The sequence below is a fragment of the Pristiophorus japonicus genome, chromosome 22 (assembly GCF_044704955.1).
Source record: "Pristiophorus japonicus isolate sPriJap1 chromosome 22, sPriJap1.hap1, whole genome shotgun sequence".
Lineage (NCBI taxonomy): Eukaryota > Metazoa > Chordata > Chondrichthyes > Pristiophoridae > Pristiophorus > Pristiophorus japonicus.
The window spans coordinates 24,627,759-24,649,822 of NC_091998.1; the positions used below are offsets into that span (position 1 = coordinate 24,627,759).

General features: G+C 40.9%; 2 protein-coding genes across 4 annotated transcripts in view; one reads left to right on the plus strand and one right to left on the minus strand.

The window, feature by feature from the left end:
• Nucleotides 1-9,610, minus strand: part of LOC139234905 (NFU1 iron-sulfur cluster scaffold homolog, mitochondrial-like) — a 50,420-nt gene extending 40,810 nt beyond the window's left edge. The window contains exon 1 of one of the 2 annotated variants that reach the window (XM_070865771.1): nucleotides 9,515-9,610. In XM_070865771.1, coding sequence (XP_070721872.1) covers nucleotides 9,515-9,522 — 8 coding nt within the window. In that variant the 5' untranslated portion in view covers nucleotides 9,523-9,610. Of the gene's footprint in view, nucleotides 1-9,312; nucleotides 9,398-9,514 lie in introns of those variants that run through there. The other variant, XM_070865770.1, reaches the window with a different exon arrangement.
• Nucleotides 9,611-14,334: 4,724 nt separating this feature from the next.
• LOC139234904 (progestin and adipoQ receptor family member 3-like) overlaps nucleotides 14,335-22,064 on the plus strand; it is a 44,352-nt gene continuing 36,622 nt past the window's right edge. For both annotated transcript variants that reach the window (XM_070865768.1, XM_070865769.1), the window contains exons 1-2: nucleotides 14,335-14,408; nucleotides 17,867-18,071. In XM_070865768.1, coding sequence (XP_070721869.1) covers nucleotides 14,375-14,408; nucleotides 17,867-18,071 — 239 coding nt within the window. In that variant the 5' untranslated portion in view covers nucleotides 14,335-14,374. The remainder of the gene's footprint in view (nucleotides 14,409-17,866; nucleotides 18,072-22,064) is intronic.

Sequence of the window (22,064 nt, forward strand, 5' to 3'; positions counted from 1 at the left end):
GCTCAGCTTACTTAGCATCTCAGTACCAATATGCTGCAGAGAAAACGAGCATCACACTTATGTCAATCTAATGTTGTGCCAGTGCGTTTCTTCGTTGAGATCCTAATTCAATTCAAGTTGCTGCCACCACTATTAGTGAATCGGTGAGCAGTTGTGCCCCACTCGAATGTTTTACAGTTCAAATTGCTCTCTAGACAGAAATATGAAATCTTTGGAAGGACAAAATCTATGATTAGCACTGCTGGGTATTTTCTCACAGTTCAAGTGGACAAAGTGCAAAAGGACCACACACCTACCCTTTACACTGTACTGAAATCCTGATTGCAATACCAAGATAGTATTCTATGGCTAAAAGTTAAAATTCATACAGAACTAGATCTTATTTAATTTACTGACCAAATCTAATGGCCGGAAAATAAAATCAAACCAATACTGCACTTAGTTAACTGGAATTAAGGACCAAGCAGAAACACACTATAGCTGAAAATTCCAATTCTATTGAAAAAAAGATTTGGATTTATATAGCACCTTTCACCACCAATGGGCATCTCACAGCGCTTTGCAACCAATGAAATACTTTTGGCGTGTAGTCACTGTTGTAATGTGGGAACGTTTATTAAAATATCAATACCGATGAACTGAAGAACTACACATTTCCTCAACAAAATTACAGACTCGTGTCTAAAGCTGCACACTTGGCTTTCAATGTTTTTTTTCTTTATTCATTCACGGGATGCGGGTGTCGCTGACAAGGCCAGCATTTATTGCCCATCTCTAATTGCCCTTGACTGAGTGGCTTGCTGGGCCATTTCAGAGGGCAGTTAAGAGTCAATCACATTGCTGTGGGTCTGGAGTCACATATAGGCCAAATCGGGTAAGGACGGCAGATTTCCTTCCCTAAAGGGCACTGGTGAACCAGATGGGTTTTTACGACAATCCAGTATTTACATGGTCACCATTACTGATACTAGCTTTTTATTCTAGATTTATTTATTAACTGAATTTAAATTCCCCAGCTGCCGTGGTGGGATTTGAACTTCCGATCCCGGATCATTTATCCAGGCGTCTAGATTATAAGTCCAGTGACAAACACTATGCTACCGTTCCTGTAAATTATGCTGAGGAGACAGCAATGCCCCCTCTCGCTCACTTCCATCCCATCAAATCTTATTTTCTCTTTCACAAGAGAACTTGGGAGTTGTGAAGAGCACCTTTACTAAATGTTATAATATAGGCTAGTGGGCAGTCTCTCATTGTTGAGGGGTTTCGTTGCATAGCATACACGGAAATCTTCATACATAACATAATACATAGAGCCGTACTGCTGGGTAACAAACTTATTATCTCACTGCTTGTTGTACTGGATTCTATTTGTAGTTCTTGTATGTCTTCAGTTCATCGATATTGATATTTTAATAAACGTACTATTTATATGTCTTTCGGATGAGACGTTAAACCGAGGCCCCGCCTGCCCTTTCGGGTGGATGTAAAAGATCCCATGACACTATTTCGAAGAAGAGCAGGGGAGTTATCCCCAGTGTCCTGGTCAATATTTATCCCTCAACCAACGTAACAAAAACAGATTATCCAGTCATTATCACATTGCTGTTTGTGGGAGCTTGCTGTGCGCAAATTGGCTGCCGCATTTCCTACATTACAACAGTGATATAAGAACATAAGAAATAAGAGCAGGAATAGGCCATACGGCCCCTCGAGCCTGCTCCGCCATTTCATACGATCATGGCTGATCCGATCATGGATTCAGGTCCACTTCCCTGCCCGTTCCCCATAACCCCTTATTCCCTTATTGGTTAAGAAACTGTCTATCTCTGTTTTAAAATTTATTCAAAGACCCAGCTTTCACAGCTCTTTGAGGCAGCGAATTCCACAGATTTACAACCTGCTTTAAATGGACAACCCCCTATTCTAAGATTATGCCCCCTAGTTCTAGTCTCCCCTATCAGTGGAAACATCCTCTCTGCATCCATCTTGTCAAGCCCCCTCATAATCTAATACGTTTCAATAAGATACCTCCCATTCTTCTGAATTCCAATGAGTAGAAGCCCAACCTACTCAACCTTCCCTCATTCAAAAAGTACTTAATTGGCTGTAAAACGCTTTGAGACGTCCGGTGGTCGTGAAAGGCGCTATATAAAGGCAACCCAGGAGTCAGATTAAAACTAAATGTTCATTGCATGAATTTAATTTTAGCAAAGAAAATGAGCATATTTAAAAGCTCTATTGTTAACCAAAAAATGCCAGAAAAACACACTTCAGTTCACTCTGCCATAAGCATTGCTTGCATTCTGCATAGACGAGATTTAAACTGCAACTTCTGCAAGTTATAATGGTGACAACTTCTGCAAAAACTAGGAGACAGAAACTAGACTTAGAAATAACAGGATATTTATTGCAAAATAGTTCAACTTGTGACTATCAAATCTTCTGAGCTGCATCCCCATTTATTCATCTATATCTAATCACGCTGCCCCAGACGTGTGTGCGTTTTGGAGGATGGGGTCAGAGGCCTCAAAGAGTGAAAATCATTACCACATCATTGCAAAAAAAGACCTTTCAACAAAATGACTTCCAAATGAAGATCTGAAAAACAGCCACTACAGAAAAAGAGCTTCCATCTAAGCATACAGAAAGGCGAGAACCTCAGATGGGTAATGGTCAACCTTCAGAAATAAAAATCAACATCTTGCATTTATATAGCACCTTTAACATAGTAAAACATCCCAAGGTGCTTCATAGAAGTGTTAGAACATAAGAAATAGGAGCAGGAGTCGGTCATTCAGCTTCTCGAGCTTGCTCCGCCATTCAGTAAGATCATGGCTGATCTGATCCTGGCCACAACTCCACTTCCCTGCCCGCTCCCCATAACCCTCGACTCCCTTATCGTTCAAAAATCTGTCTATCTCCACCTTAAATATATTCAATGACCTAGCCTCCACAGCTTTCTGGAGCAGTGAATTCCAAAGATTCACGACCCTCAGAGAGAAGAAATTCCTCCTCATCTCCGTTTTAAACGGGTGACCCCTTATTCTGAAACTATGCCCCCTAGTTCTAGATTCCCCCACGAGGGGAAACATCCTCTCTGCGTCGGCCTGGTCAAGCCCCCTCAATCTTATACCTTTCAATAAGAAACGTATTTCAATAAGATATGTTTAAGATTCGCAAACCAATTTTGACACCGAGCCATCAGTTTAAAGTTCTGGCACATCTGTTACATTCCCCAAAATAATTAGTGAACAATAAATGTAACGTTTGAAAACAACCCAGAACTGAACAATCAGTTCGCGGTAATGCGCAGGAGGGGATCGGACACCGCCTGGGGAGAAAGAGAAGTAAATTAAAGGGCGCAGACACATTTCGGCAGTCCTTGGCTGACAAGCTACAGGTGATGTATGGTGGTCAAGACAGATTACCCACCCTCCTTCAGGCTAGGTGAACAAAGGCAATTAATATTGTTTTTATAAAAATGTTTTGTGAAGAAAAATAGGGAGGTCACATATTACTTGGAAAATAAGAAACTAAATGGGGCAGAAGAACAAAGGGATCTGGGAGAACACAAATCACTAAAAGTAGCAATGCAGATTAATTCAGAGAAACATAAAAATTTAAAGTGCAGAAGGAGGCCATTTCGGCCTATCGAGTCCGCGCCGGCCGACAAAGAGCCGCACGACCCTTGGTCAGCAGCCCTAAAGGTTACATATAAACCTATGAACAATGACGGAAAGGCAAAGAGCATCCAGCCCAACCAGTCTGCCTCACACAACTGCAACACCCCTTATACTGAAAACATCTACACTTCACCCCAACCGGAGCCATGTGATCTCCTGGGAGAGGCAAAAACCAGATAAAAACCCAGGCCAATTTAGGGAGAAAAAATCTGGGAAAATTCCTCTCTGACCCATCCAAGCGATTGTCACTAGTCCAAATCATCACCCTGGCCGTATTCTATTCCCTGCAGTACTTACCATTATATCTGTGCTAACCAACAAAAGGTCATCCAGACTAATCCCAATTACCAGTTCTAGGTCTAGGTCTGTAACCCTGCAGGTTACTGCACTTTAAGTGCCCATCCAACCATCTCTTAAAAGTGGTGAGGGTTTCTGCATCTACCACTCTTCCAGGCAGCGAGTTCCAGATCCCCACAACGCTCTGCGTAGAGAAGCCTCCCCTGAAATCCCCTCTAAACCTTCCACCAACCACCTTAAAAATATGCCCCCTCGCAATAGACCCCTCCACCAAAGGAAATAGACCCTTATTATCCACTATGTCCAGGCCCATCAATATTTTGTACACCTCAATAAGGTCTCCTCTCAACCTCCTCTGTTCCAATGAGAACAAACCCAGCCTATCCAAGCTGTCCTCATAACCAAGATTCTCCATTCCAGGCAGCATCCACATTTGCCTCTGCACCCTCTCTGGTGCAATCACATCCTTCCTATAATACGGCGACCAGAACTGCACGCAGTACTCCAGCTGTGACCTAACCAAAGTATTATACAGTTTAAGCATAACCTCCCTGCTCATATTTTCTGCCTCGGTCAATAAAGGCAAGCATTCCGTATGCCTTCTTAACCACCTGGCCTGCTACTTTTAGGGATCTGTGGATAAGAACTCCAAGGTCCCTTTTGTTCATCTACACTATTAAGTGGCCTACTGTTTAATGTGTATACTCTTTCCTTATTAGCCCTCCCAAAGTATATCACCTCACACTTCTCTGAATTAAATTCCATTTGCCAGTGCTCTGCCCACCTGACCAGTGGATTGATTCCTCCTGCAGCCCATGACTTTCCTCTTCATTATCAACCACACAGCCAATTTTAGTGTCGTTTGCAAACTTCTTAATCATACTCCCTATATTCAAATCTAAATCGTTGCTATATACCACAAAAAGCAAAGGATCCAGTACTGAGCCCTGCGGAACCCCACTGGAAACATCCTTCCAGTCACAAAGACATCCATCAATCCTTATCCTTTGCTTCCTACCTCCAAGCCAATTTTGGATCCAACTTGCTACTTTGCCCTGTATCCCATGGGCTTTAACCTTCATGACCAGTCTGCCATGTGGGACCTTATCAAAAGCCTTGCTCAAATCCACATATACTACATCGTACGCACTACCCTCATCGACCCTCTTAGTTACCTCCTCCATAAATTCAATCAGGTTAGTCAAACATGATCTTCCCTTAACAAATCCATGCTGACTGTCCCTAATTAATCCTTGCCTTTCCAAATGCATATTTATCCTGTCTTTCAGGATTTTTTCCAATAATTTTCCTACCACTGTAATTACTCAGCCTATCCCTTTTTCCCTTCTTGAACAAAAGTACTACATTAGCAGTCCTTCAATCCTCTGGCACCATGCCCAGATCCAAAGAGCACTGGAAAATGATGGTCAAGGCCTCTGCTATTTCCTCTTTTACTTCGCTCAACAGCCTGGAATGCATTTCATCTGGGCCTGGGGACCTATCTCCGTTCAAAGCTGCTAAACCTCTTAATACTTCCTCTCTCAGTATATTTATCTCATCCAAAATAGCACAATCCTCCTCTATAGCAGTATCTGCATTACCCCTTTCCTTTGTGAAAACAGATGTAAAGTATTCGTTAAGAACCCTACCAACATCTTCCGCCTCCACACAAAGATTACCCTCATGGTCTCTAATAGGACCTACCCTTTCTTTAGTTACCCTCTTACTCTTAATATTTTTATAGAACATCTTAGGGTTTTCCTCAATTTTACTGGCCAAGAATTTCTCGTGCTCTCTTAGCATTCCTAACATCATTTTTAAATTTGCCTCGACTTTCTATATTCCTATAAAAATTCGAAAGTATTTAGCCGTTGGTATATGACATAAGCATCCCTTTTTTTCTTAATCCTCCCTTGCAAGTCCCGAGACATCCAGGGGGCTCTAGAATTATTTTTCCCAGCCTTTTTCTTTAAGGACACATGTTTGGCCTGAGCCTTCCGGATCTCCCCCTCGAATGCCTCCCACTGTTCCGATTTACCCACAAGTAGCTGTTTCCAGTCCACTCCTGAACTTAGCAAAATTAGCTTTTCCCCAATTCAGAACTTTTATTCCAGGCCTATTCTTGTCCTTATCCACAACCAACTTGAATCTGACTGAATTATGGTCACTAGCACCCAAGTGCTCCCCCACTAATACCCCTTCAACCTTCCCAACTTCATTCCCCAAAACTAAATCCAAGACCGCCCCCTCTCGTGTTGGGCTTGCTACATACTGACTACAAAAATTCTCTTGAATGCATTTCAAGAATTCCGCACCCTCTATACGCTTCACACTAAATTCGTCCCAATCACTATTTGGATAGTTAAAATCCCCTATTACTACCCTGACGTTTTTAGACTTCACAGCAATTTGCCTACATATTTTCTCCTGTCTCCCTCCCACTGTTTGGGGGTCTATAATATATGCCCAGCAGCGTGGTCGCCCCTTTTTTATTTTTCAATTCGACCCATATGGCCTCATTTGATGATCCCTCTAACATATCATTCCTCCTCACCGCTATAATAGTTTCTTTAATCAGTACCGCAAACCCCCCCCCCACTTTTTAACCCCCTCTCTATCTTGTCTAAAAATCCTGCAGTCAGGAATATTGATCTGCCAAACCTGCCCCTCTTTCAGCCATGTTTCTGTAATGGCTATAATGTCATACTCCCAAGTGCCTACCTGTGCTCTTAGCTCATCCGCCTTATTCGCTATACTCCTTGCATTAAAGTATATACCATTCAGCACAGGAAGACCTCCTTGCTTACTACATACTAAGCCTTGTTTCCTCTGTCTTACAGATTCACTTTCTAGATTCTTGCTATCCAATTTCTGCTCTACTTCCTTCCCTTTTGAATTCAGTTCTCAGGTTCCCATCCCCCTGCCAAGCTAGTTTAAACGCTCCGCAACAGCACTAGCAAAACTCCACGCAAGGATATTGGTCCATAAAAAAAGAAAACCAAGCACAAGGGTTTATTTCTAGAGGGATAGAATTGAAAAGTTATGCTAAACTTGTATCGAACATTGGTTAGACCACACTTAAGAGTACTGCGTACAGTTCTGGTCGCCATATTATAAAAAAACATATATAGAGTCACTGGAGAGGGTGCAGAGAAGACTTACAAAGATGATACCAGAAATGCGAGAGTACGCCTATCAGGAAAGGATGAACTAGCTGGGTCTCTTTTCTCTTGAAAAAAGGCTGAGGGGTGATCTAATTAAGGTCTTTAAAATTATGAACGGTTTTGATGAGTGAATACAGAGAGTGTTTCCACTTGTGAGGAAAAGCATAATTGGGGGGCATCAATATAAGAAAGTCACCAAGAAATCAAATAGGGAGTTCAGAAGAAACTTCTCAGAATGTGGAACTCGTTATCACAGGGAGTAATTGAGGCAAATTGTATAGATGCATTTAAGTGGTGGTTAGATAAGCATATGAGGGAAAAGGGAAGAGGGTTATGTTGACAAAGTTAGATGAGGAAAGACGGGAGGAGGTTCGAGTGGAGCATAAACGCCAGCATGGACAGGTTGGGCCAAATGGCCTGTTTCTGTGCGGTATATCCTATGTAATCCTATGTAAGTGTGTCAGCTGCGGTTCAGTTGATAGCACACTCGCCTCTGAATCAGAAGGTTTGTGGGTTCAAGTCCCACTGTAGAAACTTGAGCACAAAAATCCAGGCTGACACTCCAGTGCAATACTAAGGAAGTGCTGCACTGTCGGACGTGCCATCTTTCGGATGAAATGTTAACCCGCGACGTCTGCCCTCTCAGGTAGCTGTAAAAGATCCCATGGCACTATTCGAAGAAGAGCAGGGGAGTTCTCCCCAGTGTCCTGGCCAATAATTATCCCTCAATCAACATCATTTAAAAAAAAAACTGATGATATGGTCATTATCACATTGCTGTTTGTGGGAGCTTGCTGTACGCAAATTGGCTTCTGCGTTTCCTACATTACAACAGTGACTACACTTCAAAACAAAAAGTACTTCATTTTCTGTAAATCGCTTTGGGACGTCCGGTGGTTGTTAAAGGCGCTATATAAATGCAAGTCTTTATTGTTTTGCTAACACTCCTTGCGACGTTTTATTACATTAAAGGCGCTATATAAATATAGGATGTTGGCCCGCACCCGCCCAAACATTGGCCGCTCGGTTTCATGTTTAAAAATGCACTCCCTTATCACTGCACTGGAGTGTCAAGCCTGGATTTTTGACTCTGGAGAATCATAGAATAGTTACAGCACAGAAGAGGCCATTTCGCTTATCACAGGGAGTAATTGAGGCAAATTGTATAGATGCATTTGTGAAGGTTAGATAAGGATATAAGGGAAAAGGGAATAGAGAGCACTTTAGCTAGTCCCACTACCCTGCCCTTTCCACATAGCCCTGCAAATGTTTTACCCTCAGATCCAATTCCCTTTTGAAAGCCGTGATTGAATCTACCTTCTGTCAGGCAGTTACTAATTAAAATATAAAGTATTTCCTCACGTCGCCTTTGGTTCCTTGCCAATCGCCTTAAATTTGTGTCCCCTCTGGTTCTCGATCTTTCCGCCAGTGAAAGGGGATCAGTTTCTCTCTTAGCTGCTCTTTTCCTACATTACAACAGTGACTACACGCCAAGAGTACGTCATTGGCTGTAAAGCGTTGTGAGACGTTCGGTGGTGGTGAAAGGCGCTATATAAATGCAAACACACGCCTTGATAAAGTGCAACAACCCCCCATCGACACCTGGGAGTCCCCGGCCCAAAGACCACCCAAAGTGGAGGAAGTGCATCCAGGAGGGCGCTGAGCACGAGTCTCGTCGCCCAGAACGTGCAGAAATCAAGCGGAAGGAGCGTGCGGCAGCCAGTCCTACCATCCCTTTCCCTCAACCACTGTCTGCCCCACCTGTGACAGAGACTGTAATTCCCGTATTGGACTGTTCAATCACCTGAGAACTCACTTTTAGAGTGGAAGCAAGTCTTCCTCGATTCCGAGGGACTGCCTATGACGATGATAAATGCAAGACTTTGTTCTTTCTCTCTCGGTCTAGACACCTTTTCTCGTGATTCAGAAAGCGCGGGCGGGGGAAATTTGAAGCCACCTCCTCCTGACTGACAAGAGAGCGAGCTTTGGATGTGAGGCGCTTTTTTGGGGGGAATGGGACGGGCCCTTTGAGGCGTTGGAAGGCGCTATAGAAATGCAAGTTTTTTTTTAATCAATCAAACAAAGCACCAACTGCCGGCAGTTTAGGGGGGGGGGGGGGTGTTGGTGATTGTGTTGTGAGATGAGGCGAGGGGCGGGTTACCCACCTGCACACAGGCTGCCATCTCCCTGTCGCTGACCAGGCCCGGAGCAGCAGCCACAACCTCCCTCCGCCCAACGCCGCCATCCCACCCTGCCTGCCAGGACCCCGCGCCGCGCCGAGCCCCGCCCCCTCAAAAATAAACACCCGCTCTCCGCCCACACCCCCACCATAACAAACACCCACTATAACAAATCAACCCATCTTACCTCACCATTCATTTAAAAAAATCAACAATAGACATTTTGAAAAAAATCAGGCAGGGTAGAGACGCCTTGACTGTGAAGGCCCCCGCCCCGGATGGTTTTTTTTTGTCTGGAGACTGATCTCTCTCTCTCCTTTTGCAGGACAGTACAAAACGGGGGGGGGGGTTGCAAAAGAAAAAACAATGCAAAACGCCTTTGGTAAATTTGGATTGCTTTTACACGCGTGAGTCACCTCCGTTGGAATTTGGGGGGGGGGAGGCGGGAGGGTTTGCAATTTGATTGCAATGATGTGTTTGCACTATGTGTGAGAGGGATGGTGAGGGCGCGCGGGCAGCCGGCAGTGCAGGCGCGCGCGCTGGGGCGGGGCCCCGCCCCCCCACTCAGCCAGCCGGCTCGCGCATCAGCACCAGGCTCTCGCCATTCACTCACTCATTCATTCAGAAATCCCGGGACGCTGAGCAAAGATTCGCTACACTGTGTTCTTTGGGGTGAGGTGGGGGAAGTCAAAAAAAGCCGCTCCTACAGATATGTCACTGGCCATTCAGATTTTTTTGTCTTTGCAAGGGGCAATGACCTGCAGCTTAATCTGAAAATGTAATTTATGTTTTTTTTATCCCATGCAATTCATCTTTATATTTTATCCCTAAAAGATCCCATGCAATTCATTTTTTATCCCTAAAAGAGCTCATGCAATTCATATTTTTAAATCCTCAAAAGATCCCATGAAATTCATTTTTTAATCCCTAAAAGATCCCATGCAATTCATATTCTTTTAAAATCCCTGATGGATCCCATGGCACTATTTTGAAGAAGAGCAGGGGAGTTATCCCCTGGTGTCCTGGTCAATATTTATTCCTTAATCAACATCACTTAAAAAGGAAACATAATCTGGTCATTGTCTCGTTGTCATTTGTGGGAGCTTGCTGTGCGCAAGTTGGCTGCTGTGTTTCCGACATTACAACAGTGACTACACTTCAAAAAGTACTTCAGTGGCTGTAAAGCGCTTTGGGACGTCCGGTGGTCGTGAAAGGTGCTATAGAAATGCAAGTCTTTTTTATTTTCCTACTTTAAATCAGGGCTGCATTTCAGTAAGTGGTGAATGGTGGCAGCACTATCGTTAGAGTTCTGTGTGTTTTGCATGCTGCATAAAATGTAAACTTTCTGAAAAGGTACTGTTTTGAAGAACTGTATTGTCCGCTTTGTTTAAAGTTAATATATTGTATTTTCAGCCTTGTCAGAGTACAGCAACAGACTTGGTGCAGCAGGTGGAAAAAGTGATTTTTGGGGGGGGGAGATTTTAAAATGTTGCTTCATAGACAATAAATTTGAGTACAGTTACAAGGATGTAAAAGGTAATTTGCAACTTATGTAGTGAAACTTAATGTACACGTGACCAGCCTTTCTATTAAATTGCAATCATCATAAATGATTATAGGTATGATTAGCATTTATGCATGAATACAGCACACTGATTTGGATCTGATTTACGTATGCATATGTGGGGAGACACTTGATTTCCATGAGCTTTAACATTAAATTGTACTGTACAAGATCTGTCTAACTGCTTTAATGCTATTTAAGGCCCGTGCAATCCAGATACTCAGATCTCACGTTGCCAGCTGCAACTCAAAAATAAAACTACCAAGATTAGCGAGGCCGGCAGCTAGGAAGACCCCGTTTTAAAAAGAATGTCTGGTGTTATAAAAGCAGTTTTAAGAACCATTATGTAACCAGGCTTATTGGGTCTTTGTTAGCAGGAGGTCTTTAAGGAGTGCTGCAATTGTCAATGACAGACACTGTCGTTTTGGGTCTCAATCACTGTTGGAATGTTTAACGACTGACCTGGACTCTCCTCAAAGTCAACTGCTCGGGTAGTACCTGTGGGAATGTACCAAAATAGGTCCTGAGGTCAAGTAAAGGTTAATCATTGGAAGTCTATCTAGATTGGCAGCTACTTGACCCCTGCCTGTTATCTCAACAATTTGGTCAGGTTATCACAAGGTCAGGAAAAAAAGGGCAGGATATAACTGGATTTCTTTCACTCACTTATATATTTTTAGAAAGATTATATTCAGTTGTGATTTGTCAGTGTGTTTTATCTGAAATGTGCTGGGCACATGCTAGACCCAAGACGTTTGTGGCATATATTTGTCGACGTGTTATTGACTCAGTGAGATCTAATGCTTTGTGAACTTACTGTTCCTGCAGTTAATATACTTTGTGACAAGTGTTTAAGAAGAAAGGGTATCGTTTACTTCAAGAAAAGTTTACTCTGAAACCTTGATTATCTGCCATACGAGAGGGTGGATCAGATAATCAAAGTTCCATTGTGCAAGGTTTAGATTTCCTAAAGCCCTTAACTTACTTGTGCCTTTTGTTTTTGCTTTTATTGCAAACAGTAACTCATGTTCTGAGCTGCATTTTTAACTAAAGGTTTATTCACTTTCTTCCGTCCCACCTGGACAAGGCACTCCCAACTCCGTGCCCTGAACATCTATGTTGAAAATCAATTGCTGTACCTTTAGAAGTAAACTTACTCCTGGTGGTGATACTAGAACAACAACAACAATAAGTTGTACTCGTATAGCGCCTTTAATATAGTAAAACATCTCAAGGTGCTTCACAGGGTGTTCTAAAACAAACTTTGACACCAAGCCACATAAGGAAATATTAGAGCAGATGGCCAAGAGCTTGGCCAAAGAGGTATGTTTTAAGGATTGTCTTGAAGGAGGAAAGAGAGATAGAGAGGCGGAGAGGTTTAGGCAGGGAGTTCCAGAGCTTAGGGCCTAGGCAACAGAAGGCACGGCCTCCAATGGTGGAGTGATTAAAATCAGGGACACTCAAGAGGTCAGAATTAGGGGAGCATAGATATCTCGGGGGTGGGTGCTTGTGGAGCTGCAGGAGATTACAGAGATTGGTGCGAGGCCATGGAGGGATTTGAAAACAAGAATGAGAATTTTCAAATTGAGGCGTTGCTTAACCAATGTAGGTCAGCGAGCACAGGGGTGATGGGTGAGCGGGACTTGGTGCGATATGATGGAAGAGGACAACCTAAAGTCAGATTTTATCTATTATTTATGGAACGTGATCATTAGACTGTATTTATTCCTCATTTCTCACTAGAATTGCCAGCTGTCCATTTTTTGAGCTGTCATACCCTTTTATGTAATGTAATGTAAATGCCCGCTTTCTGAATTTCTGCTTTTTGGGGGGGGAGGTGAAGTTTGTCCAATTTTTGGTACTGTTTTTGTTCAGCATTGGCATACAAATTAAAATATCAAACCAAACCCAATCAAACTATTCCAGTCATTACAAAACCATCATGGGTTTGAAATGAAGTTTAGCGGAAACTGGTCCTGGCTATAAACATATAACAAAATGTATATAAGTCATCATAGGGGGTCCCTCGAACGAGGATGACTTGCTTCCACATGGGTTCACAGATGTTTCAATGAAGGACCCGATGTTCCAGTCCTGAACTCCAATTGAGGGGGTGGAAGATCCCTGTGCGTGGATTTTTTTAACGTGTGGTGACCGTTGCACATCAGCCACCACACGGGCTTGACAGAGCTAGGCCTTTATTCAGTGGCAAGGATTAACCAGGATGACTGGAGACGGACTCTACTGCACGGACCTAGTGCGCGCACATATCGCAGTGTGGGCAGGTCTGTGCTGTCCCTGGGCCCTCGCCTCTACTGGGCCCTGTATATAAATAGAGCCTTAATAAATCCCATATACTAGAACCATGGACCTGGGAGAATGTTGCCATATTGTATATAGAAGCTAAGGAAAAACTGGGTGCAAAAGCTTACAGAAAATATAATACCAATCCCGAACAACTACTGTGAATGTTTTTGAGGGTAATCAGGGGCACAGATTGCTGGATTAATCGGGATGTAATTCAATGCAGCAACTTAAAACCAGGAATATGTAGTGCTTCGAACATGGTATCGATGTAAATCTCAAATAGATTAAAATCAACGAGCGAATCCAATCTTTACAAAACTTGTGGGTTCAGGTAAGGGGAAATCACTGATGGATAGTGTCAGATTGCCCTTATTTTACAAATTGCATCCAATTTTAGGTGTTGAAGAGGACTTTAAATGTAGATGTAGGCAAATCCAGATTCATTTTAAGTTTTCCCAGTTCGACTGTTGCTAATAAGTGCTGAAGTGCCGACAGAGGTTACTGTTGTCTGATTTGTGTTAATCCTCATCTTGTGACTCGATCATAATCCAATTAAAAATTTCAGAATGGACCGGGTAACGGTGCCAGACATTGTGTGCTTGTGTGGAGCTGATAATCACACCGTACCAGAGAGACCACAGTTTGCACGGGTTGTGACTTCTCTGTGGGTCAGGCAAGAGATGAAGTTAAAACTCCCAGACTACCTGATTAACAACAGCAGCAAAGTGCTTTTATATAATGCTTTTAACTTCGCAAAACATCCATGGCACTTTACCAGTGTGTAATCAGACAAAAATCGACACTTCGTGTTTCTGTGCTTGAAGCAGAGGCTGCACAATGGAGTATTGTTATTCCAACAGTGAGCAAGACCTCAAAATGTGTGAGTGATCTTCATGAATACACTGTTTAAAGAACAGTGAGATGAAAATATACGGTTGCAAAACCATGTCATTTTTGAGCTATTCTATATCATTCTCTTTCTGCTTGGGGCACGCCATGAAAGCACAGAAGCGGCTTCCTGTAATGTATTGAACAGGAAGGGCAGAGGATGATGATGTGGCAACTAACTTCAGTATTGGGGGCAGGGGGAGGGAGAATGTAATCGGACAGGAGACCGTACGAGTGTACCGGTTGAACGTGCCTTATCCGGAACCCTCAGGACATGGCCTGTTCCAGATGAGGGGTGGTCACGTTAAATTGGATGGTACAGGTACTGAGCAAGGGGATATCGGGGCTGGCTGGCTTGGGGCAGAGAGATCGTGGGGGTTGCCGGTGGATCGCGGGGTCAGGCCAGCGATTGCGGGAGTCGGCAGCGAGGGAGGATTTCAATTTGTTCATGTCGGAGTTCTGCGCATATGTCACCCGGTGGCCGGGAATGGTTCTGGACGAGGGGTGGTTCCGGATAAGGGCCGTTCAACCTGTATAAAGTTATGAAGGGCCTAGAGTGGATAGAAAGGACTTATTTCCCTTAGCAGAGGGCTCAACAACCAAGGGGCATAGATTTAAAGCAGTTGGTAAAAGGATTAGAGGGGAGATTAGGAAACATTTTTTCACCCAGAGGGTGGTGGGGGTCTGGAACTCACTGCCTGAAAGGGTGGCAGAGGCAGAAACCCTCATCGCATTTAAAAGGTACTTGGATGTGCACTTAAAAAGTCGTGACCTAAAGGCCTATGGACTGAGTGCTAGACGCTGGGATTAGGCTGGGTAGCTTGTTTTCGACCGGCACGGATATGATGGGCTGAATGGCCTCCTATGCAATAATTTTTCTATGATTCTATGAATGTAATCAGGAATGTATAATGAGCAGCGTCAACGATAGATTTGTACTGCAGCCATCAGACTGAGAACAGTAGCTGCCGTATCCGTTCCAACCAGGCAGTGACCCTTTTACTCTGCCTGGCTGGATCAGCAATTCTCATACCCTAGGGAGAGTTCCATACCTGCATGGTTACATTCACAGAGCTCCCCTGCGCAGTTAATATTTAAATGTTTAGAGGGCAGAGGCGGGAACCTCAGAACTGTCCAAGCATTTCGATTAACTCCAGCTAGGTTGAAGAAAAGTCTAATGGACCCCTCTATCCTTTTTTAAACCTCGTTTGATACCTCACTAAATTGACGGTCCCTGTGACGTCAGCCCGAGGCAGTGTGAGGCTACCTGCTCCTGGGAAGTGCGCCCTCCTCCTCTCCGCAATCAGGTTATGTTGCGTTAAACTTGTACAGAATCTTGGTTAGACCGCACTTGGAAGTACTGTGAGCAGTTCTGATCACCAGATTCTAAAAAATGATATGGAGGCACTGGTGAAGATGCAAAAAAGATTTACGAGGATGAAATGCGAGGTACTACCTATCGGAAAAGATTGAAATCTTTTCCTGAGAGAAGAGAAGACTGAGGGGTGACCTGATGGAGGTCTTTAATATTCTAAAAGGGTAGATGTGGAGAAGATGTTTCCCGTTGTGGGGGGAGACCATAACTAGGGGCTATCAATAGTCATTAATAAATCCAATCGGGAATTCAGGAGAAACTTCTTTACCCAGAGAGGGGTGAGAATGTGGAACTCGCTGCCACAGGGAGTGGTTGAGGCCAATAGCGTAGATGCATTTAAGGGGAAGCTGGATAAATACACGAGGGAGAAAGGAAGAGAAGGATATATTGATAGGGGGGAAGATGAAGCAGGGTGGCAGGAGGTTCATGTGGGGTATAAACATCGGCATGGACCTGTTGGACCGCATGGCCTGTTTCAGTGCTGTAAATACTATAAGGTTTGTGGATTAATATTACTGCAAAGTAGAAAGCAGTTTTCAGTCACACTAGAAGCTGCAACATAAATGCATCAGAACATGCATTTTTTCTGGTTACTGTGGAACAATCTGTAAAATTAAAATAGCATTATTTTTTCATTTTATGCCTCCCTTGTGGAGTAACCGCTCTGGGTCAGGCAGCAGCTGCTGTGAATGTTCCTATTGTGTACCCCCAGTAGTAGTATCATGATGGCCTTTACAGTAATTATGATCAGCCCCATGTTTTGTTCCAGCAAGGAGTGCTTCATTTCTTGTACAATCCTTCAGGCCTCACCACACTAAGATTCACAGGTGGCTCAGCTTAATGTGAAAACTTCACTATGTATATTGATCAAATAAATGTAGGATTTGGATTACCATGGGCCCCACTTTTGCCCAGCAGTGTGGCGCCCAGCGATTTTTCTGGCGCCCTGGGATTTTCCTGGCGCTGAAGGTTAGTTTAAAGATTCCTCAATGTCGGGGCGCTGGTGTCGACTACCATCAGCAGAATGTTTGGCGCCATACATTCTGGCGCAGGTGTACGTTGAAAAGTAGCATACCCGCCATTTCGGGCCACAAGGCCAACTTTCCTCATTAACGATATTTTTAAAATCGACGCACAGACACTAGAAACAGCATAGGAAAAAGTCTTATCTGCAGATAAAGAAATCCGCGCTGGCCTGCTCCTATTCCCAGCCGAAGGGACTCCCTGGCTATTTTGCATAAACTTTCAAAAATAAAACATCAACTTTATGGAACTTTTAAAAAGTCAAACGTATAAAAGAAAACTTACCATTAATGCAACTCCTTCAGTGATAGAACTGTGAAAGCATTCAATTAAAACATAAATCTTCACCACTTTTTCCATCGATGTCCCAAGTGGCTCAAAATTCTCAAACATGTTCCTGAAGTCCAGGAAAGCACTTCTAAGTCCACACGGCAGGCACAATCACCAGATGAATAGGAGTCTTCAATCTAAAAACATCAAGGGCAGCCTTCTTCCATGTGCAATGAGTTGGTCGTTTTTTTTTTGAGCGCATGTGCTGTGTGTTTTAGGCGCACACTCGAAGCCCCCCGCCCCCCCCCCCGAGATCGACTCTGCTAGCGCCGGCGCGACAGCATGATTATGTTTGCCGGAAACTTGGGATTTTTTTCCCCAGGGCAGACAGTCCACAACGAAACGAGTGTAGAGGTCAGTGTACGCCTTTATTTCTGCTTGGGCAAAATTGGGGCCTGATACAGGGCTTGAAATCAAGGCTATATAATCAATAGACGGCAGAACTCCTTGGAAATTCCAATGGAAATTCAAAAGTTTGCATCTGGCACCATTATATACACTGGTGTTTCATGAAACATTGCAAACAGTGTTTTGTGCATTGTGAGAGAGTGCACCTGCCATAGCTTGTGAATATGCACCAATACATATGGACGTGAGCCCAATGTTATTAGAATTCTAATGAAGTGTAAACACCCTCGTGCAGCTGGTAGATTTTGTCCTTCCAAAGGTGGGTTTTGTCTGGCGAGAGCTTAATTAATTATATATCAAAGCTAAGCTGAAAGTACTATTGGTTACAGGTCTCACGCTCGTGGTGGGGCAAATTGAAGTGTTTGAATAAAGAGCATCACGGAAGAATCCTATTGCAGTTCTGAAGTTTAATCTCGAATGTTTTGTCCATCGTGGACTGGTAGGCTGAATGAGCCCAATGACAGCACTTTCATGTTCTAGTTAGATTAGTCTTAGTTTTAGCATAATCATTGTTTTATCTCAAAATACTCCTGTGAAACGCCTTGGGACGTTTCACGATGGGAAAGGTGCTATATAAATACAAGTTGTTGTTTGATTTTATGTCCTGTTCTTCATGATGAAAATAACTTGTTTTTCCTCCTTAGATTTAGGTTGTCAAAACAAGATGACTCACAATATCCTAAAGAGTTTACATCGAGTTGAACTTGGTGGATACAACTACTGGCCACTCTTTACGCAACTTGGAATTCGTCTTTACAACTATGAAGAAATCCCGACCTTTCTAAAGGGCAATCCTTACATCACTGACGGATACAGGGCCTACTTACCATCAAGTTTGTGTATCAGAAGGTATGTTTGCAGAGCTACAACTGACAGAGATATGATGAGACAAGTGCAGATTTGATCTCCGAGTGTGTGAAAGAATTAAGGGTTAAAGTTGACAAGAAATTCATTTGACAAAAGCTTGCTAATGTTAATAGCAGTTTCTTGAATTCCTCATCCCCCCCCCCCCCCCTCATTATTAGCTATCATCACCTGCACCTCCAGTGACCCTCCAAAGCTGCTGTTGTGCGTCTTCCTCCTGCTGCCTCTCTGAATGTTCTTTTGGGATCAACCTCTTCAATCTCTGACCCACCCGCACCCTCTCCCAACCTCTCAGTGACTCTATGGCTACCCATCCCCTACTGCCCACTCTACAAATTGTCCGCTGCCTCTTAAACAAGGCCTTCTCCATTGGACCATTGTAATGCATTTGCTTCATGGGTTCTTTGCTTAAGAATTCAGAGCAACACATTGCTATTAAGAACTAGTTGGTTTATTAACAAAGGTTTAACAATCACACTACTCATTACCAGTTCATCCACTAGGCTCGCAACCATCTGCCTTATCGTGGATCCCCGAAACCCAACTGGCCGGGGTTTTATTGAGTCTTGCGAACATCACTTGACTGGCTAAGCCACTCACAACTCAACAGCTCTACAACTATTTTAAGTTGAAACATTAATGCAAAGGGGCACTAAAACCGACACATTAAACAAATTAAACTTTGGACGTTAAAATAAATCAAATTAAAATTTGGTTGCTGGGGGTTCAACAGCTCTACATCTCTTTTGTTGCAAACACAAAGAAACAATGAATCCAAGTGCCCCTTTATTAAAGGGGCGGGGGAATACTCCAAACATTTTTCAAGTGCCCTTTTTTTGTTTGTTTTTAAGGGCACCGAGAGGCAAATTATACAAGAGCCCCCCTGCCTCCAACAGCCCTACAACTCTTGTTACAAACAAAAATAAACGTTAAATCAAGTGACCCCTTATTAAAGGGGGGGAGGAGGAGGGGGACGCTCCAAACACTTTTCAGGTGCCCTTTTTTTTTGTTTTTTTTTGTATTTTTTTACCGAGAGGCAAATTATACAAGTGCCCCCCCTGCCTCCAACAGCTCGACAACTCTTTTAAAGTAAACAAAATACATTAGATCAAGTGCCCCCCGATCTGGGGGACATTCCAAACATTTCCCAAGACCCTTTTTTTTATTGTTTTTTTGGGGGGTTTTTGTATTTTTGTAGGGGTTTTTTTTGTGTTTTTTTTTAGGGCATTAAAATTACACATTTTACAAGTGCCCCCTATAAAAGGAGAGGGGGGACACTAAAAACCTCGGCAATTAAAACAAATTAAACTTTAACCAACAGCTCTACAAACATGTGAACATATTCACAGGTGCATACATTACAAACATCACATTCTGGATGGAGACACTGAACGAATAAGTGATTTGTGTGTTTGTATAATATATATATATGCGTGTGTGTGTGTGTATATGTATATATATATATGCGTGTGTGTATATGTATATATATATGCGCGTGTGTGTGTGTATGTATATATATATATGCGTGTGTGTATATATGTATGCATGTATATATATATATGCGTGTGTGTATGTATATATATATATGCGTGTGTGTATGTATATATATATATATGCGTGTGTGTGTGTATATATATATACGTGTGTGTGTGTATATATATATATATGCGTGTGTGTGTGTATATATATATATATATGCGTGTGTGTATATATATATATATGCGTGTGTATATATATGTGCGTGTGTATATATAATGTGTGTGTATATATATATATATATGCGTGTGTGTATATATATGTGTATGTATATATATGCGTGTATATTTGTGTATATATATATATATATGCGTGTGCATATATGTGTGTATATATATATGCGTGTGCGTGTGTATATATATATGCGCGTGTATATATGTGCGTATATGCGTGTGTATGTATATATGTATATGCGCGTGTATGTACATATATATGCACGTGTATATGCATGTGTATGTATATGCACGTGTATGTATATATATATATAGATATATGCGTGTGTATATATATATATATAGATATATGCGTGTGTATATATATATATATAGATATATGCGTGTGTATATATATATATATATATAGATATATGCGTGTGTGTATATATGTATATATATAGATATATGCGTGTGTATATGCGTGTGTGTATATATATATATATATATGCGTGTGTATATATATATATATATATGCGTGTGTATATATGCGTGTGTATATATATATATATATAGATAGATATATGCATGTGTATATATATATATATATATATAGATATATGCATGTGTATATATATATATATATAGATATATGCATGCGTATATATATATATATATATAGATATATGCGTGCGTATATATATATATATATAGATATATGCGTGCGTATATATATATATATATAGATATATGCGTGCGTATATATATATATATAGATATATGCGTATATATATATAGATATATGCGTATATATATATAGATATATGCGTATATATATATAGATATATGCGTATATATATATAGATATATGCGTATATATATATATATGCGTATATATATATATATGCGTATATATATATAGATATATGCGTATATATATATAGATATATGCGTATATATATAGATATATGCGTATATATATATAGATATATATAGATATATGCGTGCATATATATATATATAGATATATGCGTATATATATATATATATATATAGATATATGCGTATATATATATATATATATATATATGCGTATATATATATATATATATATATATGCGTATATATATATATATATATAGATATATGCGTATATATATATATATATAGATATATGCGTATATATATATATAGATATATGCGTATATATATATATATATAGATATATGCGTATATATATATATATATAGATATATGCGTATATATATATATATATAGATATATGCGTGTATATATATATATATATATAGATATATGCGTATATATATATATATATAGATATATGCGTGTATATATATATATATATAGATATATGCGTGTATATATATATATATATAGATATATGCGTGTATATATATATATATATAGATATATGCGTGTATATATATATATATATAGATATATGCGTGTATATATATATATATATAGATATATGCGTTGTATATATATATATATAGATATATGCGTGTATATATATATATATAGATATATGCGTGTATATATATATATATATATAGATATATGCGTGTATATATATATATATATATAGATATATGCGTGTGTGTATATATGCGTGTGTGTATATATGCGTGTGTGTATATATGCGTGTGTGTATATATGCGTGTGTATATATATATGCGTGTGTATATATATGTGTGTGTGTATATATGTGTGTATATATATATATATGCGTGTGTATATATATATATATGCGTGTATATATATATATATATATATATGCGTGTGTATATATATATATATATGCGTGTGTATATATATATATATATATATGCATGTGTGTATATATGCGTGTGTGTATATATGCGTGTGTGTATATATGCGTGTGTATATATATATGCGTGTGTATATATATATGCGTGTGTATATATATGTGTGTGTGTATATATATGTGTGTGTGTATATATGTGTATATATATATATATATGCGTGTGTATATATATATATATGCGTGTGTATATATATATATATATATATGCGTGTGTATATATATATATGCGTGTGTGTATATATATATATATGCGTGTGTATATATATATATATATATATATATGCATGTGTGTATATATGTGTGTATATATATATGCGTGTGTGTATATATGCGTGTGTGTATATGTGTATATATATATATGTGTGTATATATAGATAAGTGTTCGTGTGTATATATGTATATATACGTGTGTGTATATATAGATACGTGTTCGTGTGTATA